The sequence below is a fragment of the Ovis aries genome, chromosome 8 (genome assembly GCF_016772045.2).
Source record: "Ovis aries strain OAR_USU_Benz2616 breed Rambouillet chromosome 8, ARS-UI_Ramb_v3.0, whole genome shotgun sequence".
Taxonomy (NCBI): domain Eukaryota; kingdom Metazoa; phylum Chordata; class Mammalia; order Artiodactyla; family Bovidae; genus Ovis; species Ovis aries.
In genome coordinates, this window is record NC_056061.1 from 40,540,217 (window position 1) to 40,562,049 (window position 21,833).

A 21,833-nucleotide genomic window follows, 5' to 3' on the forward strand; every position below is an offset into this window, starting at 1 on the left:
GCATGCCAGGCTTCCCTGTCCATCACCAACTCCCGGAGTTCACTCAGACTCACGTCCATCGAGTCAGTGATGCCATCCAGCTCTCATCCTCTGTTGTCCCCTTCTCCTCCTGCTCCCAATCCCTCCCAGCATCAGAGTCTTTTCCAATGAGTCAACTCTTCGCATGAGGTGGTCAAAGTACTGGAGTTTCAGCTTCAGCATCATTCCTTCCAAAGAAATCCCAGGGCTGATCTCCTTCAGAATGGACTGGTTGGATCTCCTTGCAGTCCAAGGAATGCTCAAGAGTCTTCTCCAACATCATGGTTCAAAAGCATCAATTCTTTGGTGCTCAGCTTTCTTCACAGTCCAACTCTCACATCCATATATGACCACTGGAAAAACCATAGCCTTGACTAGATGGACCTTTGTTGGCAAAGTGATCTCTCTGCTTTTCAATATGCTACCTAGGTTGGTCATAACTTTTCTTCCAAGGAGTAAGCGTCTTTTAATTTCATGGCTGCAGTCACCATCTGCAGTGATTTTGGAACCCCCAAAAATAAAGTCTGACACTGTTTCCCCATCTATTTGCCATGAAGTGATGGGACCAGATGGCATGATCTTCGTTTTCTGAATGTTGAGCTTTAAGCCAACTTTTTCACTCTCCTCTTTCACTTTCATCAAGAGGCTTTTGAGTTCCTCTTCACTTTCTGCCATAAGGGTGGTGTCATCTGCATATCTGAGGTTATTGATATTTCTCCCGGCAATCTTGATTCCAGCTTGTGCTTCTTCCAGCCCAGCGTTTCTCATGATGTACTCTGCATAGAAGTTAAATAAGCAGGGTGACAATATACAGCCTTGACATACTCCTTTTCCTATTTGGAACCAGTCTGTTGTTCCATGTCCAATTCTAACTATTGCTTCCTGACTTGCATATAGGATTCTCAAGAGGCCGGTCAGGTGGTCTGGTATGCCCATCTCTTTCAGAATTTCCCACAGTTTATTGTGATCCACACAGTCAAAGCCTTTGGCATAGTCAATAAAGCAGAATTAGCTGTTTTTCTTAAAGTCTCTTGCTTTTTCGATGAATCAGCGGATGTTGGCAATTTGGTCTCTGGTTCCTTTGCCTTTTCTAAAACCAGCTTGAACATCTGGAAGTTCACGGTTCACATATTGCTGAAGCCTGGCTTGGAGAATTTTGAGCATTACTTTACTAGCGTGTGAGATGAGTTCAACTGTGCGGTAGTTTGAGCATTCTTTGGCATTGCCTTTCTTTGGGATTGGAATGAAAAGTGACCTTTTCCAATCTTGTGGCCAGTGCTGAGTTTTCCAAATTTGCTGGCATACTGAATGCAGCAGACTCTTGCAAATCCCTTGGACAGCAAGGAGATCAAACCAATCAATCCTAAGGGTAAGAAACTCTGAATATTAATTGGAAGGACTGTTGCTGAAGCTAAACCTCTAATACTTTGGCCTCCTGATACAAAGAGGCCACTCATGGAAAAGATCTTGATGCTGGCAAAGAATGATGGCAAAAGAAGGTAGGGGTGGCAGAGGATGAGATGATTGGATAGCATCACCAACTCAATGGACATGAATTTGGGCAAATTCCAGGAGATACTGAAGGACAGGGGAACCTGGCATGCAGCACTCCATGTCTGGTTGCAAACAGTCAGACATGACTTAGTGACTGAACAACAACAAAAGAGTGTACACAAAAACTAATAAAACTGATAAACGAATTAAGCAAGGCAGCATGATAAAAGATTAACATATAGAAATTTGCTGCATTTCTTTATACTAATAATGAAAGGTGTCAGAAACAGAAAGTAAAAAAGCAATCCTTTTTAAAATTGCATCAAAAAATACTCAGGAATAAACCTCATCAAAGAGGTGAAAGACTTACATGCTCAGAAGTACAAAACATTAACAAAGGAAACTGAAGATGATGCAAACAAATGGAAAGATATCTCATGCTTTTGGACTGGAAGAATTAGTGTTGCTAAAATGTCCACAGTATCCAAAGCAATCTACAGATTTAATGTGATCTGTATCAAATTACTCATGACATTTTTCATAGGACAGAAAAATCCTAAAATGTATATGAAACCATAAAAGACCCAGAATTGCCAAAGCAATCCTGAGGAAAAAGAACAAAAGCAGGAAGCTCAACCCTCCCAGACTTCAGATAATATTTTAAAGCTATAGTAATCAAAACAGTATGGTATTGGCACAAAAATAGACATCTAGAACAATGGAACAGAAAAGAGAGACTAAGGAATTCCATGGTGGTCCAGTGGTTAGGACTCTCAGTTTCCACTGCTGATGGCACAGGTTCAATCCCTGATTGGGGAATTAATATCCTGCAAGCCATATGGCAAAAAAAAAAAAAGCCCCCCAAAACAAAATACAGAGAGAGCTTAGAATAAACCCACCACCCATGGTCAATTTATCTTTGACAAATCAGACAAGAATATACACAGAGAAAAGTCTCTTCAGGAAGTGCTATTTGGAAAGCTGGAGAGCCATATATAAATCTATGAAATCAGAACAGTCCCTCACACCGTACACACATAAAAAAACTCAAAATGGCTTAAAGACTTAAATGTAGGACATGACACCATAAAATGCCTAGAAGAGAAGCCAGGCAAAATATTATCTGACATAAACTGTAGCAATGTTTTCTTAGGTCAGCCTCCTAAGGCAACAGAAATAAAAGCAAAAATAAACAAATGGGACCTATTCAAACTTATAAGTTTTTACACAGCAAAGAAAACCATAAACAAAATGAAAGGACAGCCTACATATTGGGAGAAAATATCTGCAAATGATGTGACTAACAAGGGATTAATTTCCAAAATATACAAACAGCTTACATATCTCAATTAAAAACACCAAAAACCCAATCAAAAAATGTGCAGAAGACCCAAATAGACATTTCTCCAAAAAAGACATACAGACGGCCAACAAGCACATGAAAAGATACTCAATGTAACTAGAGAAATGCAAATTAAAACTTCAATAAGGTATCACCCTCATATGGGTCACAATAGCCATCATCACATAATAAATACTGGAGAGGATATGGAGAAAAGGGAACCCTCCTACACTGTTGATGGGAATGTAAATTGGTAAAGCCACTATGGAAAACAGTATGGAGGCTCCTTAAGAAACTAAAAATAAAGTTGCCATATGATCCAGCAATCCTGCTTCTGGGTATATAAACCGGTCAAAACTATGATTCAAAAAGATGTATGCACCCAATGATCAAAGCAGCACTATTTACGACAGGTAAGACATGAAGCAACCTAAGCGTCCATAAACAGAGGAATGGATAAAGATGTGGTACATATCAGTTCAGTTCAGTTCAGTCGCACAGTTGTGTCCGACTCTTTGCAACCCCATGAATCGCAGCAAGCCAGGCCTCCCTGTCCACCACCAACTCCCGGAGTTCACTCAGATTCATGTCCATCGAGTCAGTGATGCCATCCAGCCATCTCATCCTCTGTCGCCCCCTTCTCCTCTTGCCCCCAATCCCTCCCAGCATCAGAGTCTTTTCCAATGAGTCAACTCTTCGCATCAGGTGGCCAAAGTACCGGAGTTTCAGCTTTAGCATCATTCCTTCCAAAGAAATCCCAGGGCTGATCTCCTTCAGAATGGACTGGTTGGATCTCCTTGTGGTCCAAGGGATTCTCAAGAGTCTTCTTCAACACCACAGTTCAAAAGCATCAATTCTTCGGTGCTTAGCCTTCTTCACAGTCCAACTCTCACATCCATACATGACCACAGGAAAAATCATAGCCTTGACTAGACAGACCTTAGCGGCAAAGTAACGTCTCTGCTTTTACATATATACAATGGATTACTACCGAGCCATAAAAAAAGGATAAAATAATGCCATTTGCAGCAATATGGATAGACCTAGAGATTATCATACTAAGTGAAGTTAAGTCTAACACAGAAAGACAGATATCATATAGTATCATTTGGATGTGAAATCTAAAATACGATACAAATGCTCTTATTTAAAAAACAGAAACAGACTCAGACACAGAAAACAAACTGATGGTTACAAAGGAGAAAAGGGGTAGGAGAGGGATAAATTAGAAGTTCTCGATTAGGGGACACTAATTACAATAGATAAATAAGGTTCTACTGTATAGCATTGGGAACTATATTCAATACCCTGTAGTCAACTATAATGGAAAAGAACATGAAAAATATATACATATATATGTACACCTGAATTACTTGCTTTACATGAGAAATAAACACAATACTGTAAATTAACTTAAAAAAAGAAACTGCACCAAACTTTATATCCTTAAGCAGAATTATGCTACTGAAATACCAGGTAATTGATCTGTCTTCCTATTCCAGGATCAGTTTCCTTTCCAACCAATATTTAACTTCAGATTTAGTGATTTTGATCCTGGGTGTTCATTAGAAGGACTGATGCTGAAGCTGAAACTCCAATACTTTGGCCACCTGATGCGAAGAGCTGACTCATTTGAAAAGACCCTGATGCTGGGAAAGATTAAGGGCAGGAAGAGAAGAGGACAACAGAAGATGAGCTGGTTGGATGGCATCACTGACTCAATGGACATGGGTTTAGGTAGACTCTGGCAGTTGGTGACGGAGAGAGAGGCCTGGCGTGCTGTGGTTCATGGGGTCACAAAGAGTTGGACATGACTCAGCTACTGAACTTAGCGATCTTGACTATCTGCCTTGCCCCTTATTATATATTAATATATTTTTGTTTATTTTATTCTTTCTGAGAGACTGTCCTCACCTGGGAAGTCACTGAATCTTATGATTGTATTTTTGAAGAAAAATGAGATTAAACACAAACTGAAAGGAAACTGGAATGCTATATTCCAGTTAAGGAATTTGACTGGGAGAGATCCACTTTAATCTCTTTTGTTTATCAATATTTTCTGTAATGACTGCACGTATTTTTAAAAGCAGCTTGAATGAGATATATAAAACTTAAATATAAATCTAACCAATTCTAAATATAGAATTCAATGACCTCAATAAATTAACAGAGCTGAGCAACCAACACCACAATCCAGTTTTAGAAGGTTTCCCTCACCCCAAAAGTTTCTTCCTAGATGTCTGCAGTTAATTTCTGTTACCACTTGTAACCCAGAGAACCACAGATTGGATTTCTGCCTCTACAAATGTGCCTTTTTAGAGATTTCTCATAAATGGAGTCAATATGTGTCTCGTGCATCTGGCTTCCTTTGAGTGAGTGAGTGAGTGAAGTCGCTCAGTCGTGTCCGACTCTTTGCGACCCCATGGACTGTAGCCTACCAGGCTTCTCCGTCCATGGGATTCTCCAGGCAAGAATACTGGAGTGGGTTACCATTTCCTTCTCCAGGGGATCTTACCGACCCAGGGATCGAACCTGGGTCTCCTGCACTGGGGACAGATGCTTTAACCTCTGAGCCACCTGGCTTCCTTACTTAGCATGTTGTTGAGGTTCATGAATAATAAAGCAGAGATCAGCATTCATTCCTTTTTATTGGTAAAGAGTATTTTGGTATATGGATATACCACATTTTGTTGTTTGTATCCATTATCAGTTGATGGACACTTGGATTATTTCCAGTTTGAGGCTATTACGACTAATGCTGCTATGAAGATTTGCTTTCATGTCTTTGTGTAGAGATATGCTTTAATTTCTTTTGGATAGATTCTTGTGAATTCTTGTGAATTCTTGTGAATTCTTTTACAATAATTATAATTTAAGTAAATCATTAAAAAATAAATCCAGATTTTTTTCTGACTCCAATTCTTTTCTTCCCTATTTATTTTAAGCCAATTATACCAGTTCTCTGGTTTAGGTTTAGTCTGTATTTTTGTTCTTATGCACTAGCTAGAGACTCTTGCAGGGCACAAACAAAACCCTGTGCTCACCGGGATCCAGAGAAAGAAAGGAGCAGTAACCACCACATGAGACTGAGCCAGTCCTGCCTCAGTGTTTGAGGATTTACTGGAGAGGCATGGGTCAGCAGTGACCTGCCACTCGGACAGGGGCACTGTTGCCAGCAGTCCTAGGAGGTGCAGCTTGTTGGCATAAATCCTCTTGGAGGAGGTTGTCATTAGGCCTAACAGAGACTATACCCCTTCCACAGAGACCACAAGACTCCAGGACTGGGCCACCTCAGGCCAAACTACAGGGAGAGAACACAGTGTCACCCATTAGCAGATAATTGGATTAAACCTTTACTGAGCATGGCCCTGCCCACCAAAGTGAAACTGAGTTTTCCCCACAGCCAGTCTCTCCCAACAGGAAGCTTGCACTAGCCTCTTATTCTCACCCATGAGTGGGCAGAGAGAATGAAAACCACAATTACAGAAAGCTAACCATATGATCACATAGATCACAGGCCTGTGTAACTCAAAAAAACTGTGAGTCATGCCATGTAGGGCCACCCAAAATGGATGGGTCATGGTGGAGAGTCCTGACAAAACGCAGTCCACTAGAGGAGGGACTGGCAAACTACTTCAGCATTTTTGCCTTGAGAACCCCATGAACAGCAAACTGATATGACACTGAAAGTTGAACTACCCAGCTCAATATGCTACTGGAGAAGAGTGGGGAAATGCTCCAGAAAGAATGAAGAAGCTGAGTTAACATGGAAATGATGCCCAGTTGTGGCTGTATCTGGTGGTGAAATAAAGTCCAAAGCTGTAAGGAACAGTACTTATTGTGTAGGAACCTAGAATGTTAGGTCCATGAATCAGGGTAAATTGGAAGTGGTCAAACAGGAGATGGCAAGAGTGAACATCGACATTTTAGGAATCAGTGAACTAAAATGGACGGAAATGGGAGAATTTAATTCAGATTACCATTATATCTATTACTGTGGGCAAGAATCCTTGGCAGAAATAGAGTAGGCCTCATAGTCAACAAAAGTCTGATATACAGTACAAGAGTGCAATCACAAATACAACAGCATGATCTTCGTTTGTTTCCAAAGCAAACCATTCAACATCATAGTAATTCAAGTCTATGCCCCAACCATTAATGCTGAAGAAGATGAAGAATGGTTCTGTGAAGACCTACAAGACCTTCTAGAACTAACATCAAAAACAGATGTCCTTTTCGTAACAGGGTATTAGAATGCAAAAGTAGGAAGTCAAGGGATAACCTGGAGTAACAGGCAAGTTTGGCCTTGGGAGTACAAAATGAAGCATGGCAAATGCTAACAGTTTTGCCAAAAGAATGCACTGGTCATAGCAAACACCCTCTTCCAACAACACAAGAGATGACTCTACACATGGATCATCAGATGTTACATACTGAAATCAGGTTAATAATATTCTTTGCAGCTGAAGATGGAGAATCTGTATACTCTCAACAAAAGCAAGACCAGGAGCTGACTGTGACTCAGATCCTGAACTCCTTATTGCAAAATTCAGACTTAAATAGAAAAAAGTAGGGAAAACCATTAGGCCCTCAGGTATGACTTACACCAAATTCCCTAGGATTGTACAGTGGAGAAAACAGATTCAAGGGATTAGATGTGATAGAGTGCCTGAAACACTGTAGACAGAGGTTCATAACACTGTACAAGATATGGTGACAAAACCATCCCGAAGAAGAAGAAATGCAAAAGGCAAAATGGTTGTTTGAGGAGGCCTTACAAATAGCTAAGAAAAGAAGAGAAGCAAAAGACAAAGGAGAAATGAAAGATATATCCATCTGAATGCAGAGTTCCAAAGAATAGCATGGAGAGATAAGAAAGCCTTCCTCAGTGATCAGTGCAAAGAAATAGAGGAAAATAATAGAATGGGAAAGACTAGAGATCTCTTCAAGAAAATTAGAGATACCAAGGGAACATTTCATGCAAAGATGGGCTCAATAAAGGACAGAAATGATATGGACCTAGTAGAAGCAGAAGATATTAAGAAGAGGTGGCAAGAATACATAGAAGATAGAAAAAAGATCTTCATGACCCAGATAACTATGATGGTGTGATCACTCACCTAGAGCCAGACATCCTGGATTGGGAAGTCAAGTTGTCCTTACGAAGCATCACTATGAGCAAAGCTAGTGGAGGTGATGGAATTCCAGTTGAGCTATTTCAAATCCTAAAAGATGATGCTGTGAAATTGTTGCACTCAATATGCCAGCAAATTTGGAAAACTCAGCAGTGGCCACAGGATTGGAAAAGGTCAGTTTTCATTCCAATCCCAAAGAAAGGCAATGCCAAAGAATGTTCAAACTACCACACAATTGCACTTTCACATGCTAGCAAGGTAATGCTCAAAATCTTTCAAGTGAGGCTCCAACAGTATGTGAACCAAGAACTTCCAGATGTTCAAGCTGGATTTAGAAAAGGCAGAGGAACCAGAGGTCAAATTGCAAACCACCACTGGACTATAGAAAAGTGAAGGGAATCCAGAAAAACATCAACATCTGCTTCACTGACAACGCTAAAATCTTGTCTATGTAGATCACAACAAAATGGAAAATTTTTAAAGAGATAGGAATATCAGATCATCTTACCTGCCTCCTGAGAAACCTATATGCAGGTCAAGAAGTAACAGAAGTGAACATGGAAAAATGGACTGGTTCAAAATTGGGAAAGGAGCACATCAAGGCTGTAAACTGTCCCCTGCTTATTTAAATTATATGCAGAGTACATCATGCAAAATGCTGGGCTAAATGAAGCACAAGCTGGAATCAACATTGCTGGGAGAAATATCAATAACTTCAGATATGCAGATGACACTACTCTAAAGGCAGACAACGAAGAGGAACTAAAAAGTTTCTTGATGAGGGTGAAAGAGGAGAGCGAGGAAGCTGGCTTAAAACTCAACATTCAAAATACTAAGATCATGGTGTCTGGTCCCATCACATCATGGGGAAAAAATGGAAACAATGGCAGATATTATATTTTGGGGCTCCAAAATCACTGTGGACAGTGACTGCAGCCATGAAATTAAAAGACGCTTGCTTCTTGGAAGAAAATCTATGACAAATCTAAACAGTATATTATAAAGCAGAGATATCACTTTCCCAAAAAAGGTCCATCTAGTCAAATCTATGGTTTTTCTAGAAGTCATGTATGGATATGGAAGTCTGACCATCAAGAAGACTGAGTGCTGAAGAACTGATGCTTTCGAATTGTGCTAGAGAAGACTCTTCAGAGTCCCTTGGACAGCAAGGAGATCAAACCAGTCAATCCTGAAAGAATTCTACCCTAAATATTCATTGGAAGGACTGATGCTGAAGCTCCAACATTTTGCGAACAGCTGACTCATTGGAAAAGACCCTGACGGTGGGAAAGACTGAGGACAGGAGAAGAAGGATGAGATGGCTGGATGGCATCACCAATTAAATGGACATGGGTTTGAGCAAACTCTGGGAAATATGAAGGACAGGGAAGCCTAGCATGATGCAGACCATGGGGTCACAAAGAGTGGGACATGACTGAGCAACTGAACAACAAAAATATGACTAACAGACTTTTAAGTTATTCAAACTACTTGACCTTCTCTTGTTGACTATTTAAGACATTATAATTTTTCCATATAACAGACCTAGGAGAGCAGAAAATATTAAATCAAAATATGACTTAATATTTAAAACCTCTGTATGGGGATTTTTGATTATTATTTTTACCAAATTTCTATATAGGCCAATTTGGTTTTATTATTTTACCTAAATATTCAGCTAAATTATCTACAGTTCCTGAAACCAAGTAGCCCCTTCATGGATGACTTGTGGTGGTGAAGGGGCATGTCAGACTCCGTGAAGCTATGAGCCATGCCATGTAGGGCCACAAACACAGATGGGTAAAGTGGAGAGTTCTAACAAAACGTGGTCCACTGGAGGAAGGAATGGCAAACTACTCCACGATTCTTGCCATGAGAACCCAATGAACTGTATAAAAAGGCAAAAAGATATGACACCGAAAGACAAGGCCCACAGGTTGGATGGTGTTCAAAAAGCTACCAGAGAAGAGCAGAGGACAACTACTAATAATAGCTCCAGAAACAATGATGTGGCTGGTCCAAAGCGGCAGTGATGCTTGGTTGTGGATGTATCTGGTGATGAAAGTAAAATCCAATACTATTAAGAAAAGAATTATATAGGGACCTGGAATGTTAGGTCCACAAATCAAGGTATATTGGATGTGGTCAAGCAGGAGATGGCAAGAGAAAACACTGACATCTTAGGAATCAGTGAACTAAAATGAACGGGAATGTGTGAATTAAGATGACCATATGTCTACTACTGTGGGCAAGAATCCCATAGAAGAAACGAAGCAGTCCTCAAAATCAACAGAAGAGTCTAAAATGCAATACACTTGGGTGCAATCTCAAAAATGACAGAACGATCTTGGTTCATTTCCAAGACAAGCCATTCAACATCAGAGTAATCCAAGTCTATGCCCCAACGGATGTGGAAGAAGCTCAAGTTGACCAGTTATAGGAAGACCTACAAGACCTCCTAGAATTAACACCAAAAGAATATGTCCTATTTAACAGAGGGGACTGGAATGCAAAAGTAGGAAGTCAAGATACCTGGAGTAACAGGCAAGTTTGGCCTTGGTGTACAAAACGAAGCAGGGCAAAGGCTAACAGAATTCTGCCAAGAGAAGACACTGGTCAAAGCAAACACCCTTTTTCAACAAAGCAAGAGACGACTTTACACATGGACATCACTAGATGGTCAATATCAAAATCAGACTGATTACATTCTTTGTAGCCGAAGATGGACAAACTATGTACAGTCAGCAAAAACAAAACCTGGAGTTGACTGTGCCTCAGGTCATCAGCTCCTTCTAGCAAAATTCACGCTTAAACTAAAGAAAGTGGGGAAAACCACGAGGCCAATCAGGTACGACCTAAATCAAATCCCTTATGATTAGACAGTGGAGGTGATGAATAGATTCAAGGGATTAGATCTAGTAAATAAAGTGCCTGAAGAACTATGGACAGAGGTTCGTAATATTGTACAGCAGGTAGTGAGCAAAACCATCCCAAAGAAAAAGAAATGCAAGAAGGCAAAGTGTCTGAGCAGGCTTTACACAGTGGCTGTCTGAGGGAAGAAGAGAATTGAAAGCAAGGGAGAAAGGGAAAGGTATACTCAACTGAATGCAGAGTTTGAGAGAAATGCAAGGTCAGAGGAGAAGGCCTTCTTCAATGAACACTGCAAAGAAACAGAGGATAACAACAGAATAGAAAGGCTAGAGAGCTCTTCTAGAAAACTGGATATATCAAAGGAACATTTCATCCAAAGAGGAGCACAATAAGGGACACAAACTGTATGGACCTAACAGAGGCAGAAGTGATATAGAAGAGATGGCAAGAATACACAGAAGAACTGTACAAAGAAGATCTTAATGACCCAGATAACCATGCTGGTGTCATCACTCACCCAGAGCCAGACATTCTGGAAGTGTGCAGTCAACCAGGCCTTAGGAAGCACTGCTGCCAGTAAAGCCAGTGGAGATGACGGAATCCCAGCAGAGCTATTTAAAATCCTAAATAATGATGCTATTAAAGTGCTGCACTCAGTATGTCAGCAAATTTGGAATATCCAGCAGTGGCCTCAGGGCTAGAAAACTTCAATCTTCATCCCAAATCCCAAGGGTAGTACTACAAGATGTCCAAACTACTGGACAATTATATTCATCTCCCATGTTAGTAAGGTTATACTCAAAATCCTTCAAGCTAGCCTTCAGTGGTATGTGAACTGAGAACTTACAGATGTTCAAACTGGGTTTAGAAAAGGCAGAAGAACCAGAGATTAAACTGCCAACATTTGCTGGATCACAGAGAAAGCAAGGGACTTCCAGAAAAATATCTACCTCTGTTTGATTGACTACATTAAAGACTTTGACTGGTAGATCATAACAAACTGGAAAACACTTAAAGAGATGGGAATACCAGACCGTATTATCTATTTCCTGAGAAACCTGTAGGCGAGTCAAGACCTAGTTCAAAATTGAGAAAGGCATATGACAAGGCTGTTTATTATCACCCTGTTTCTTTAACTTTTATGCAGAGCACATCATGCGAAATGCTGGGCTGGATGAGTCACAAGCTGGAATCAAGATTGCTGGGAGAAATATCAACAACCTCAGATATTCAGATGATACCACTTTAATGGCAGAAAGCAAAGAGGAAGCAAAAAGCCACTTGATGAGGATTAAAGAAGACAGCAAAAAAGCCAGCTTAAAATTCAATATTAAAAAAAACTAAGATCATGGCATCTGGCTCCATCCCTTCACAGCAAACAGAAAGGGAAAAGGTGGAAGTAGTTACAGATTTCCTCTTCCTCGGCTCTAAAATCACTGCGGATGTTGACTGCAGCCATGCAATTAAGAAAGGAATGCTTCTTGGCAGGAAAGTTATGACAAACCTAGACAGTGTATTAAAAAGCAAAGACACCCCTTTGCTGACAAAGGTCTGTATAGTTAAGGCTATTGTCTTTCCAGTAGTCATGTATCAATGTGAGAGCTGGACCATAAAGAAAGCTGAGCACCAAACAATTGATGCTTTTGAACTGTGGTGCTGGAGAAGACTCTTGAGAGTCCCTTGGACAGCAAGGAGATCAAACTAGTCAACCCTAAAAGAAATCAATCCTGAATACTCATTGGAAGGACTGATGTGGAAGCTGAAGCTCCAATACTCTGGCTAACCTGATGTGAACTGCTGACTCATTGGAAAAGACCCTGATGCTAGGAAAGATTGAAGGCAGAAGAAGAGGGTGACAGAAGATGAGATAGTTGGATGGCATCACCAATTCGATGGACATGAACCTGGGCAAACTCCAAGAAATGGTGAAGGGCAGGGAAGCCTGGTGTGCTTCAGTCCATGGGTTGCAGAGTTGGACACAACCTGGCAACTGTACAACAACAACAACAAACCAATTAGGTCCAATTACATGCTCTGTGAATTTTGCTCTCCTCTGTTTATCTTATTACAAGCTTCTCATGTTTTTTATTTTCTGTTCCTTTCTACCTGAATGTATTCCTACAAACGTGCAAAGGGCTCCTTGAAGAACTTTACCTTAAAACTACTGGGTGCATAAATTATTGTGGATGTTCAATAAAAGTTTAATTGGACTGCACAAAATTTCTAGCTTTTTCAGTACAAATGAAACTTAGCTGCTGGATTTTTATTTCAACTTGGAATTGCAATGTAGTTTACCTACATATCTCATTCTTCTAACTACTTCAGTGTGAACTCATGGTTTTGATACACAAAAATAAAAATGCAAAAAAGAAAATATATATATAGGGGTATACATGTATGTTGTCATTGTGCAACTCAGTTGTGTCCAACTCTTTGTGATCCCATGGATGCCAGGTCTCCCTGTCTTCCCATGTGTATCATTTAGCTTGTCTGCTGAGGGCCTGGGAGCAGGAACAACCCAAACAGCAATAAACAATCTAGTGTCCAGATCTTGGTTTCTAAATACTCTACTAAAATGGCTGATTCTAAGGTCAAACAGGCAAAGGATAACCTGAGCCTGGAACTTCTTTGCATATCAGAAAGAAAAAAAGTGTTGGAAAGATTGAGAAATGTCAAAAGAACAAAGAAGCCAGGCTGAAGGGCATTCCACTAACCTAAATCAGAGCCAACTTGAAAATCTAAATAATGATAACAATGGATTATAAGCCAAAGAATAATATAGAAAGCCTTAAGTCTGTAGTGATTTAATAAGTGAATAAATTGAAAATCTAATGAAAAACAGGGTAACTCACAAGATCTCAAATTGCCCTCCCCACAAATAATTATAAAGGGAAACAAAAAACCTTAATGAGAAATCTATATACATTCTTATTAAGAAGTTACAATGCACCTCATCAGTAATTCCTGGAGAAGGAAATGGCAACCCACTCCAGTATTCTTCCTGGAGAATCCCATGAACAGAGAAGCCTGGCAGGCTACAGACCATGGGGTTGCAAAGAGTCGGACACGACTGAGCACAACACAGCAGCATCAGTAATTGGAAAAATCTAAATTGCATGCCACCTGATAGGGTTCAATGACAAAGACATATAATCACTTCTGTGATATTCCTGCCAATGATGAATAACCTGAATTATCAGTAGAAAAATGTAGCAGAAAGGAAAGAATGAATATTCTCATCAAAGTAAGGTAGGTATTCGAGATTGAAAGTGACCAAGAAGACTTGAAAAGTACAAGCAATATGTGATTCTGAACTGCAATATGTGATTCTTTTTCTATATACAATACTATTAGGATTCAACTGGTAAATCACAAATGGGATCCAAAGATTGGATGGTAGTAATGGATCAAGGTCAATTTTCTGATTTTGATGTTTGTATTGTAGTTTTATAGGACACTGCCCTTGTTTGTAGGAAACAGACTAAAGTATTTTTGGTTATGGGACATAATGTCAGCTACTTTCAAATGGGACAGAATTTGAAAAAAAGGTTCTCTCTCAACTTTTCTATTAATATAAGTGTGAGATTAAAAAAAAGAGAGAGAAAGAATACTACTGCATTAGATTGCGAGCTCTCTCTTCTAACCTTCTAGTGTTTTGTTCTACTAGGGCCCTGCATGTATCAGGTAGTCAATCAGCGTGTCTGATTTACTGAATGACAAAAGGAAATCACTGTGGCTTTCATGCAAAAGAGCATCCTGAAACATAGTAAGAACAGAAGAGGAGGGACTTGTTAGAAAGCTACTAAAACAGTCCAGTGAAAAATGGCCTGAATTGGTGAGAACAGTGATGTCAGAGAAGTAAAGATTACATAAATATTTAGACTATGACTTCAAAAGATGTGTTACGGAAACGGAGGTGAAAGAAAGGTGGCATAAAGGATGACTCCCAGGTTTCTGGCAAAACCAACCTGATGATGGCGTTTACTGATAATGGAAACACAAGTGGAAGAATTCAGAAGACATGAGGAGTGGGACAGCTCAAGACAGCGAGTTAGTTTAAATATGTTGAATTTGAGGCACTGGTAAAACACTTTAATGGAGATACTGTATAAGTTGTACGTGTCTGGAACTTAAAAGTAAAAGCACCTATGCAGGTGGTGCAGGACTGAGAAGAGAAGATGGCCTGAAAGAAAACTTTCAAGACTAGTGAATGGAGGAAGAGCCGGAAAAGCTGACTTATAAGGCACAGCCAAAAGAGGTTAAGAAGAAAGCTGGAAAGTGTGGTGTTAAAAAAAAAAAGAGAGAGGAGAACATTTCAAGAAGATATAATTGGAGTTAAATGGTGCTACAAAGTCAAGTAAAACAAGGACAGGAAATACCCATTAGATTTAACGAGACTGACATCATTGCTGTGTAAGTGGAAGAAGCCAGATGGGTAAGCTGAGAAGTGACAGAAGGTAAGAAAACTGAGACAATAACTGTAGACATCAATTTGAGATGGTTCGCTTTAAGGAAAGGAATAAACAAGATGGTAGACGGAATGGAATCCAGGGTTAAGAGAGGTTTGATTGTTTTAAAATGGAGAAATCTGGACATTTATATGCTGGGGGACCAAAAAAACCACTGAGATAAATTTAATGACACAGGAGAAAAGAGAAAACTGAGAATGCAGGTTTTCTTAATTCCACGCTGGAGTTTGTCACAGAGGCCCCAAACATTCAGTTAAAAGTGATTTTGAAAGTACAATGGTTATTCATTAGACTACTAGAATTTTATTTAATAAAGAGTTCTAAAGTCATCCAGCACCATCTGAGGCTCAAAGAAGTCAGGTAACTAACTTACCTCTTCAGGGTCACATGGTTACTATATGATAGAGCTATGACCCAAGGGTTTCTGACTGCAAGCTCTTTCCACGATCCCAGAGTGACTATATATGATCTGAGTATTCTGCAGAAGTGCATTTGGGATCTTAAGGGTGGTGAAGGTAGAAGAAAGAGATGTGGGTTGGAGAGAATGTAGACACATTCTAGAGTCTGGAATCCCCATTCCTATTTCATGGAAGTTCCCCTTCTGTTTAATAAACTAGGGTCCTGAATAAGATTTAAGGGAAAAAAAAAAAAAGGCAAACAATGATCAAAGAAATGTAAAAACACACATACTTTAAAACTTGCTTACCGGGTAATAGCACTGAACAGTCCACGGATGCGTGCTTTATGTCTAGACACAAAAGCTTCAGTAAATATTACTCCTCTGTTATCAAGATCAATGTGTCCATTAATAATTCTACCTAGTCGCTGAGTTAGTGCCTGAGGGTAAAGATGGATGAAAATTCTTATTAAAAAGATAGAACAAAATTACAGATTTACATTTGTACAAGTTTACTAAAGTCATGCTGCATGCTGATGCTGTATTAATCCTATGATTGAATAATTTCAGCAAGCATGAATTAACAAGATATATAAAGTAAAATGAAGACTTAGGATCTAGGAAACTTCATAATCTTATGGTGAAAACAAGAATTGAATGAGTCTAATAACTGATATGTTAAAAAACTCAGCTACCTGCTAATAAGGCCTATTTATAGGGTAAAATAAAAGAGATTAACCAGTTTTCCAGATATAGGCAGCCTGAAACACAGACAACTAAGACATTTACAAGGATCCTGGAGAGGATCCTATATGGAACTGTTAATACTAACAGAGAAATAAATATTATCCCAAGATTCTGCAACCTAGGGATACATAAGACCTGAAAAGTTATACTCTGTGATGCAAATATTAACAAACTCTGTCCATAAATCTATACTGACAGACAACCTGATTTCTTGGTAACCTGAGGAGGGCATTTCTCCACAGCTACACTATGACTGGGATCAGGTTTATGAAATAAGCTTGGATGTATTTCCCTTTCCAGGACAAGTTAAATCTACTCGAGTCAGCCTGGCTGATACTTCTATGGTACAGAAAAATGCTTTTCAAACAACTTTTTCTAAGGATCTATTTTTTTGCCGTCCCATGAGGCATGCAGGATCTTAGTTCCGTGAGCCAGGATTAAACCCGTGCCCATAGCATTGGAAGCTCAGAGTCTTATCCACTGGACTGTCAGGGAAGTCCCCCAAACAACTTCTTAGTGAGCTTTTACAATACTGCCTATGATACTGAGAAAAATTAAAACTGAAAAAAGAAACCATATATATTTCTAAAATGTATCAGCAGCACAATAAGAAACCACTTGATCTGTTCTGATATTTTAATGTAAAACTGACTAAAAATATCTTTTTTTTGCCTTCTGTGATTTACATGTATTTGCTCATTTTATCTTCTGTAATTTACATATACTTGCTCAGGAGCTTAGTCTCCTGAAATGCTTTGTAAAACAGATCTATATGCTCAATGGTATTTTACATGCAATGAGGAGAAATCACCCACTTAAAATGAGTGAGTAAATCTGTTTCATCAGAAATTAATCTCATGCAATTATGGTTTGGTAATTTCTGTAAGATGGATTTTCTTAAAGTATACCTAAAATGATTTGGCTTTTCCCTCCCTTATTTGTTCCAGTAAATATATAAACAAAACCATCATTTATTGAGTACTTCCTCTAGGCCAGCCATTTCACCAGATAAACCATGTATATGACACCTCACTGACATCTATGAGAGACAATTATTCCCATTTTCAGATATGTAACTTGAAGCACAAACAAGCATAAAAATAATTTTTTTGACCCTAGGTAACTAAGCAGTGTCATAGACAGAATTCAAATCATGGTCTGTTTAACTTCCACTGTTCCAAACAGGCTTCTAAAACGTTAAACAACTTTAAGAAAACTGAAATAACAAACAAGGAAATAGCCTCTATTTTCAGGCACCATTGTAATTTAACTTATAAAGATAATTTGATTTGAGTATTGACGCAAGTACCAAAAATTAAGAGACTATAAGCCATTCTTAAATTCCTCTCCCTATCATGCTCTCAGTTTAGACGAAAAAAAGTGACATCAAAAGAAGTTGGTACTATTGACATTTGGGGAAGAAAATTTTCTATTTGGAAGGGATGCTCTGTGCACTGCAGGATGTTCAGCAGCATCTGTGACCTTTACCACACAAGATGCCAGTAGCACCTCTTATAAATTATAATCTTCATCAGCTGTTTCTTAAATTATAACTAGCGATCAGAACTGAAGATATCCTTGCTAAAGAAGCATTCAATAAAGATATACACTTCTGGTATACTTGCTACTGCATCCAAGCAGGCCAAGACCTTAAGTCTACTAAGTTTAGGGTATCTCTGGGTTCAGGAAGATTAAAATCACTTCTAAACAATCTTATCAGAGCCATCAATGTTTAAGTATCCCCCAAATATATTGCTAGAACATAGTCAAAACTAGGAAATAGTCAAAATGCTTGCAAAAAAACAATAGTAAGTCTAGTTTTTTCCCACCCTTTCAAACTTGGCATTTATTTGAAAAGACAAATTATACCAATAAGGAAAAAAAATACCTGTGTCAGAAAGTTTCCAGGAAGATCATAGGTTTTACACAGTTCTGCTATGGTTACTTGACCACTTTCCTGTAATTTATCATTTACTTCTTCTGCTAAACGATCCAAATAGTTCCTTAGTTTAAATTAGAAAAAAAAAAAAAAAAGGAAAAACTCAATTAGGAATAATAATTTCCCTCTATCTTTTTGTTTAATTTCTGCTGCAATAAGGCATTCCCCAAAAGTAATTAATATGGTATATTTAGGTAAACACCATTCATTAATCATATTTTGAAATTTTTCTTATCAATGTAACTAAATGGAAGGTTAATCAAATAAATGCTGAAATTGTTTTCAACAATTAAAATTTTACAGTCATTTTCATTAGGACTTTTTAACAATTCTGCTTTCAGAGTTAAGCTCACATAAGAAAGATCATAAAAATTATGTTTTGTGTTACTTTAAAACAACAGAAAAAATTAAAAGTTCATATTATTTCCAAGTATTCCACACAAGTAAGCACTTACTTTTTATGTACAATAATGAAAATCAGTACTAGAAGAGTACTAAAAAATGCCATAGTGCCACAGTTATTCTAAATTTAAGTATAAACTTACAAAAAAAGAAACACAAAAAAGTATTCTCAATTATTGTACTTACTCATCTATCAGTTGTCCCAATACTAGTTGAACATGTTTTTCTGATTTAATAATGTCACCAATTCTATTTTCAATATGAGTCAGATCCACATTAATTACCTGGAAAAGAAGTACACATTCTATTAGTGGTAAGTTCATGTTGTTTTTAAATTTGAAATTATATATTTTAGAACTTTGAAAAAAATGAAAATTTTCTTCCCCTTAGATGAATTTCAAATTGATTTGAAATATTATAAAAAATCTCAAACAATTAGGGGCTTATTGCTTATTCACTTTCAATTCTGAATCTGTACACTTTCACTCGCTAAGAAAACTTGCACTACAAAAATCACACAACTTCGAAGGTCTTTTCACCTCCAGAGTCCTACCTAGTCCCCAGGAAGGCAGACAGGAGTGAGAGGGAGCGCCTGAAGCAGTGCAACAAGCAGGTCCTGACCTGCTGACATCATGCAGTGAGTCTGTGAGTCTATGACCCAAACTGCCCACTGCCTCTGAGCAATCGCTGGACTGCTGCCCCATAGGGAGCCTCCTGGCCCAAGGACCATCCCAGCCCTGATTCTCTCACTCAACAGAGGCCCTGCAGGCCAGCACTCAGGGGGTCAAGACTGCTGATACATCTCAGCCCATGGTGTGATCCATGGGCTTGCAAAGAAGTCAGCCAAACCCACTGTCAGCGTCGTGAATGAGGTTTCTCAGCAGATCCTGGCTCATGGTTCTGAGGTAGGAGGTAGATCGGTCCCTGAGCTGAACAGCTGGAGATTGTCAAGTGGAGTAAACTGGACCTTTGCTTCCCCTAGACATTTCAAGGATAAAGTTAACAGCAGAAGCTGAGCTCTGCTGGAATCAAGAAATAAGATGATTGCATCTATCACTCCTGAGGTCAGGATCTCCAGGACTGCACATGTGTAGAAAGACTTGGGGGTCAAAAAGGGAGGGGGCACTATCCCATAATAGGTGCTGTCAATCTCCTATAGGCTTTCATGCTAGAATCCATCTTGGCAAAAAGATGCATAAGTATATCAGGAAGAACCTTGGGTCAAGTCTGAGGTGGGAAATGAAGAAAGATGACTGGCCAGAGGAAATAAAAAACCCAGGAAAAACTGCTTCCATATAAGTGATTTAAATCACCTCTCTGGGATGCTCCTCATTAGGGTGGACACCCACACTCTTTCCTGTGTGTGTATTTCTGCTTTGTTTTAAATAGACTGCTTCTTTGTTCTCTTTGCATGTACTGTGCTTCCAATAAATTCTGTGTCTGCTTTAAAATGTCTCTTTGTGGAATTCTTTCTCTGAAGAAGAAAAGAACCAAGGTCCTCTCACTTGGCAACATCATCTGGTGCCATGATTCGGATTGCTGCCAAGGTAATTTGCAGGTCTCACTCAACTATGGCAAGAGATCTCTGCGTGCACTATCTTCCTTGCTTCTCATTTGGATTGTGCCTTTCTTTCCTACTTATCTTGCACAGAAGGGCCTGTTTTTCACTACATATGTTCAACATCCTCCTGGGAAAAGATCTTTTGCTTTTTATTTCTAAACTGCCAGTGCTGTCTTCATCAGGCTGAATGCACAGGTTCCCTGAGGTCTTGTCTTTGTTACACACATCTGAAATAATTATGCTTCTCAACTCCAATTCCTCCAAGAGTTTTTCCTTTTACTTCTCAGCTGCCCCCCTCACCCTGACCCCAGGCTTTGGCAACCCATACACTGCTATGGACAGCCTAGTGAGTCTGGCCAATTCTCAGTAGATCACAACATAGATTTTATAAATACTCAATCCTGAGGAGTATACCCCAGTGTAGGAAATCTTGTTATAGGACACAGGGGAGATCTGTTGTCTATAAAGGCTTAAGGGAAAACTTGGCAACTGTTTTGCACTGGTTCAAATGTCCACCATAGGCAGGGAGGGACAGCACCTTGAAAGGAACCAAAGCTGACCAGAGATGTCTGGTTAGAAACCAGTGAGGGAGTAGAGGATGCTCCAAAGCCCATCAGCATAAAGATCAAAGGTAATTCAGAGGATGTTATGAATCCCCTACAGGTGCCTCCTAGTAATGTTTCCAGGATGCTGGACTTCATTTCTAGGAGCGCTGTTCTCGGTTGCAGGTTATTCAACATGGGAGGATCTCCTTCTAAACCCAAAGAAACACCCCTTGAAAACGCTCCCAGGACACTAAGTTTTTTTGTTCTTTCTGTCCACTTTCAGTTATAAACACCACTGACGGTACCCCTGGGACGACATTTCATCAGCCAGTCTGCCCCTCTTATTAGTGTCAGTTTAAGCACTATTTGGTCTAAATTTTAGCTATATAACTATGAATACAAAAAAAAGATAATTTTTGACACTGTGAAACCACAATATTCTTTAGATTCCAGAGAAAACTGGTTAAAACTCTTTTGACATTGCAAAATTGGTTCTTTCTTAAATTTGTTTTTAATTGGAGGATAACTGCTTTACAATATCGTGTTGGCTTCTGCCATACAACAATATGAATCAGTCATAAGCATACATATGTTCCCCTCCCTCTTGAACCTCCTCCAACTCCATCCCATCCCTCTAGGTTGTCATAGAGTACCACTTTGGGTTCCCTGTGTTACACAGCAACTTCCTATTAGCTATCTATTTTACACACGGTAATGTGTAAAAATGTTTCATGCTTCTCTCGCAATCTGTCCCACCTCTCCTTCCCCAACTCTGTCCACAAGTATTTTCTCTATGTCTGCATCTCTATTCCTGCCCTGCAAATAGGTTCATCAGTACCACTTTTCTAGATTCCACATATATGCATTAATAATGTACTTCACTCTGTATAACAGGCTACAGGTATATCCACCT

The 21,833-nt window shown here is 39.2% G+C and overlaps 1 protein-coding gene across 1 annotated transcript in view; it reads right to left on the reverse strand.

Annotated features, from left to right (window-relative positions):
• Positions 1 to 21,833, reverse strand: part of UFL1 (UFM1 specific ligase 1) — a 67,823-nt gene that overhangs the window by 32,756 nt on the left and 13,234 nt on the right. The window contains exons 4-6 of the mRNA XM_004011263.5: positions 19,001 to 19,098; positions 18,362 to 18,476; positions 16,036 to 16,166 (exon numbers count right to left, since the gene is read on the reverse strand). Of these exons, the coding sequence (XP_004011312.3) occupies positions 16,036 to 16,166; positions 18,362 to 18,476; positions 19,001 to 19,098 (344 nt within the window). The remainder of the gene's footprint in view (positions 1 to 16,035; positions 16,167 to 18,361; positions 18,477 to 19,000; positions 19,099 to 21,833) is intronic.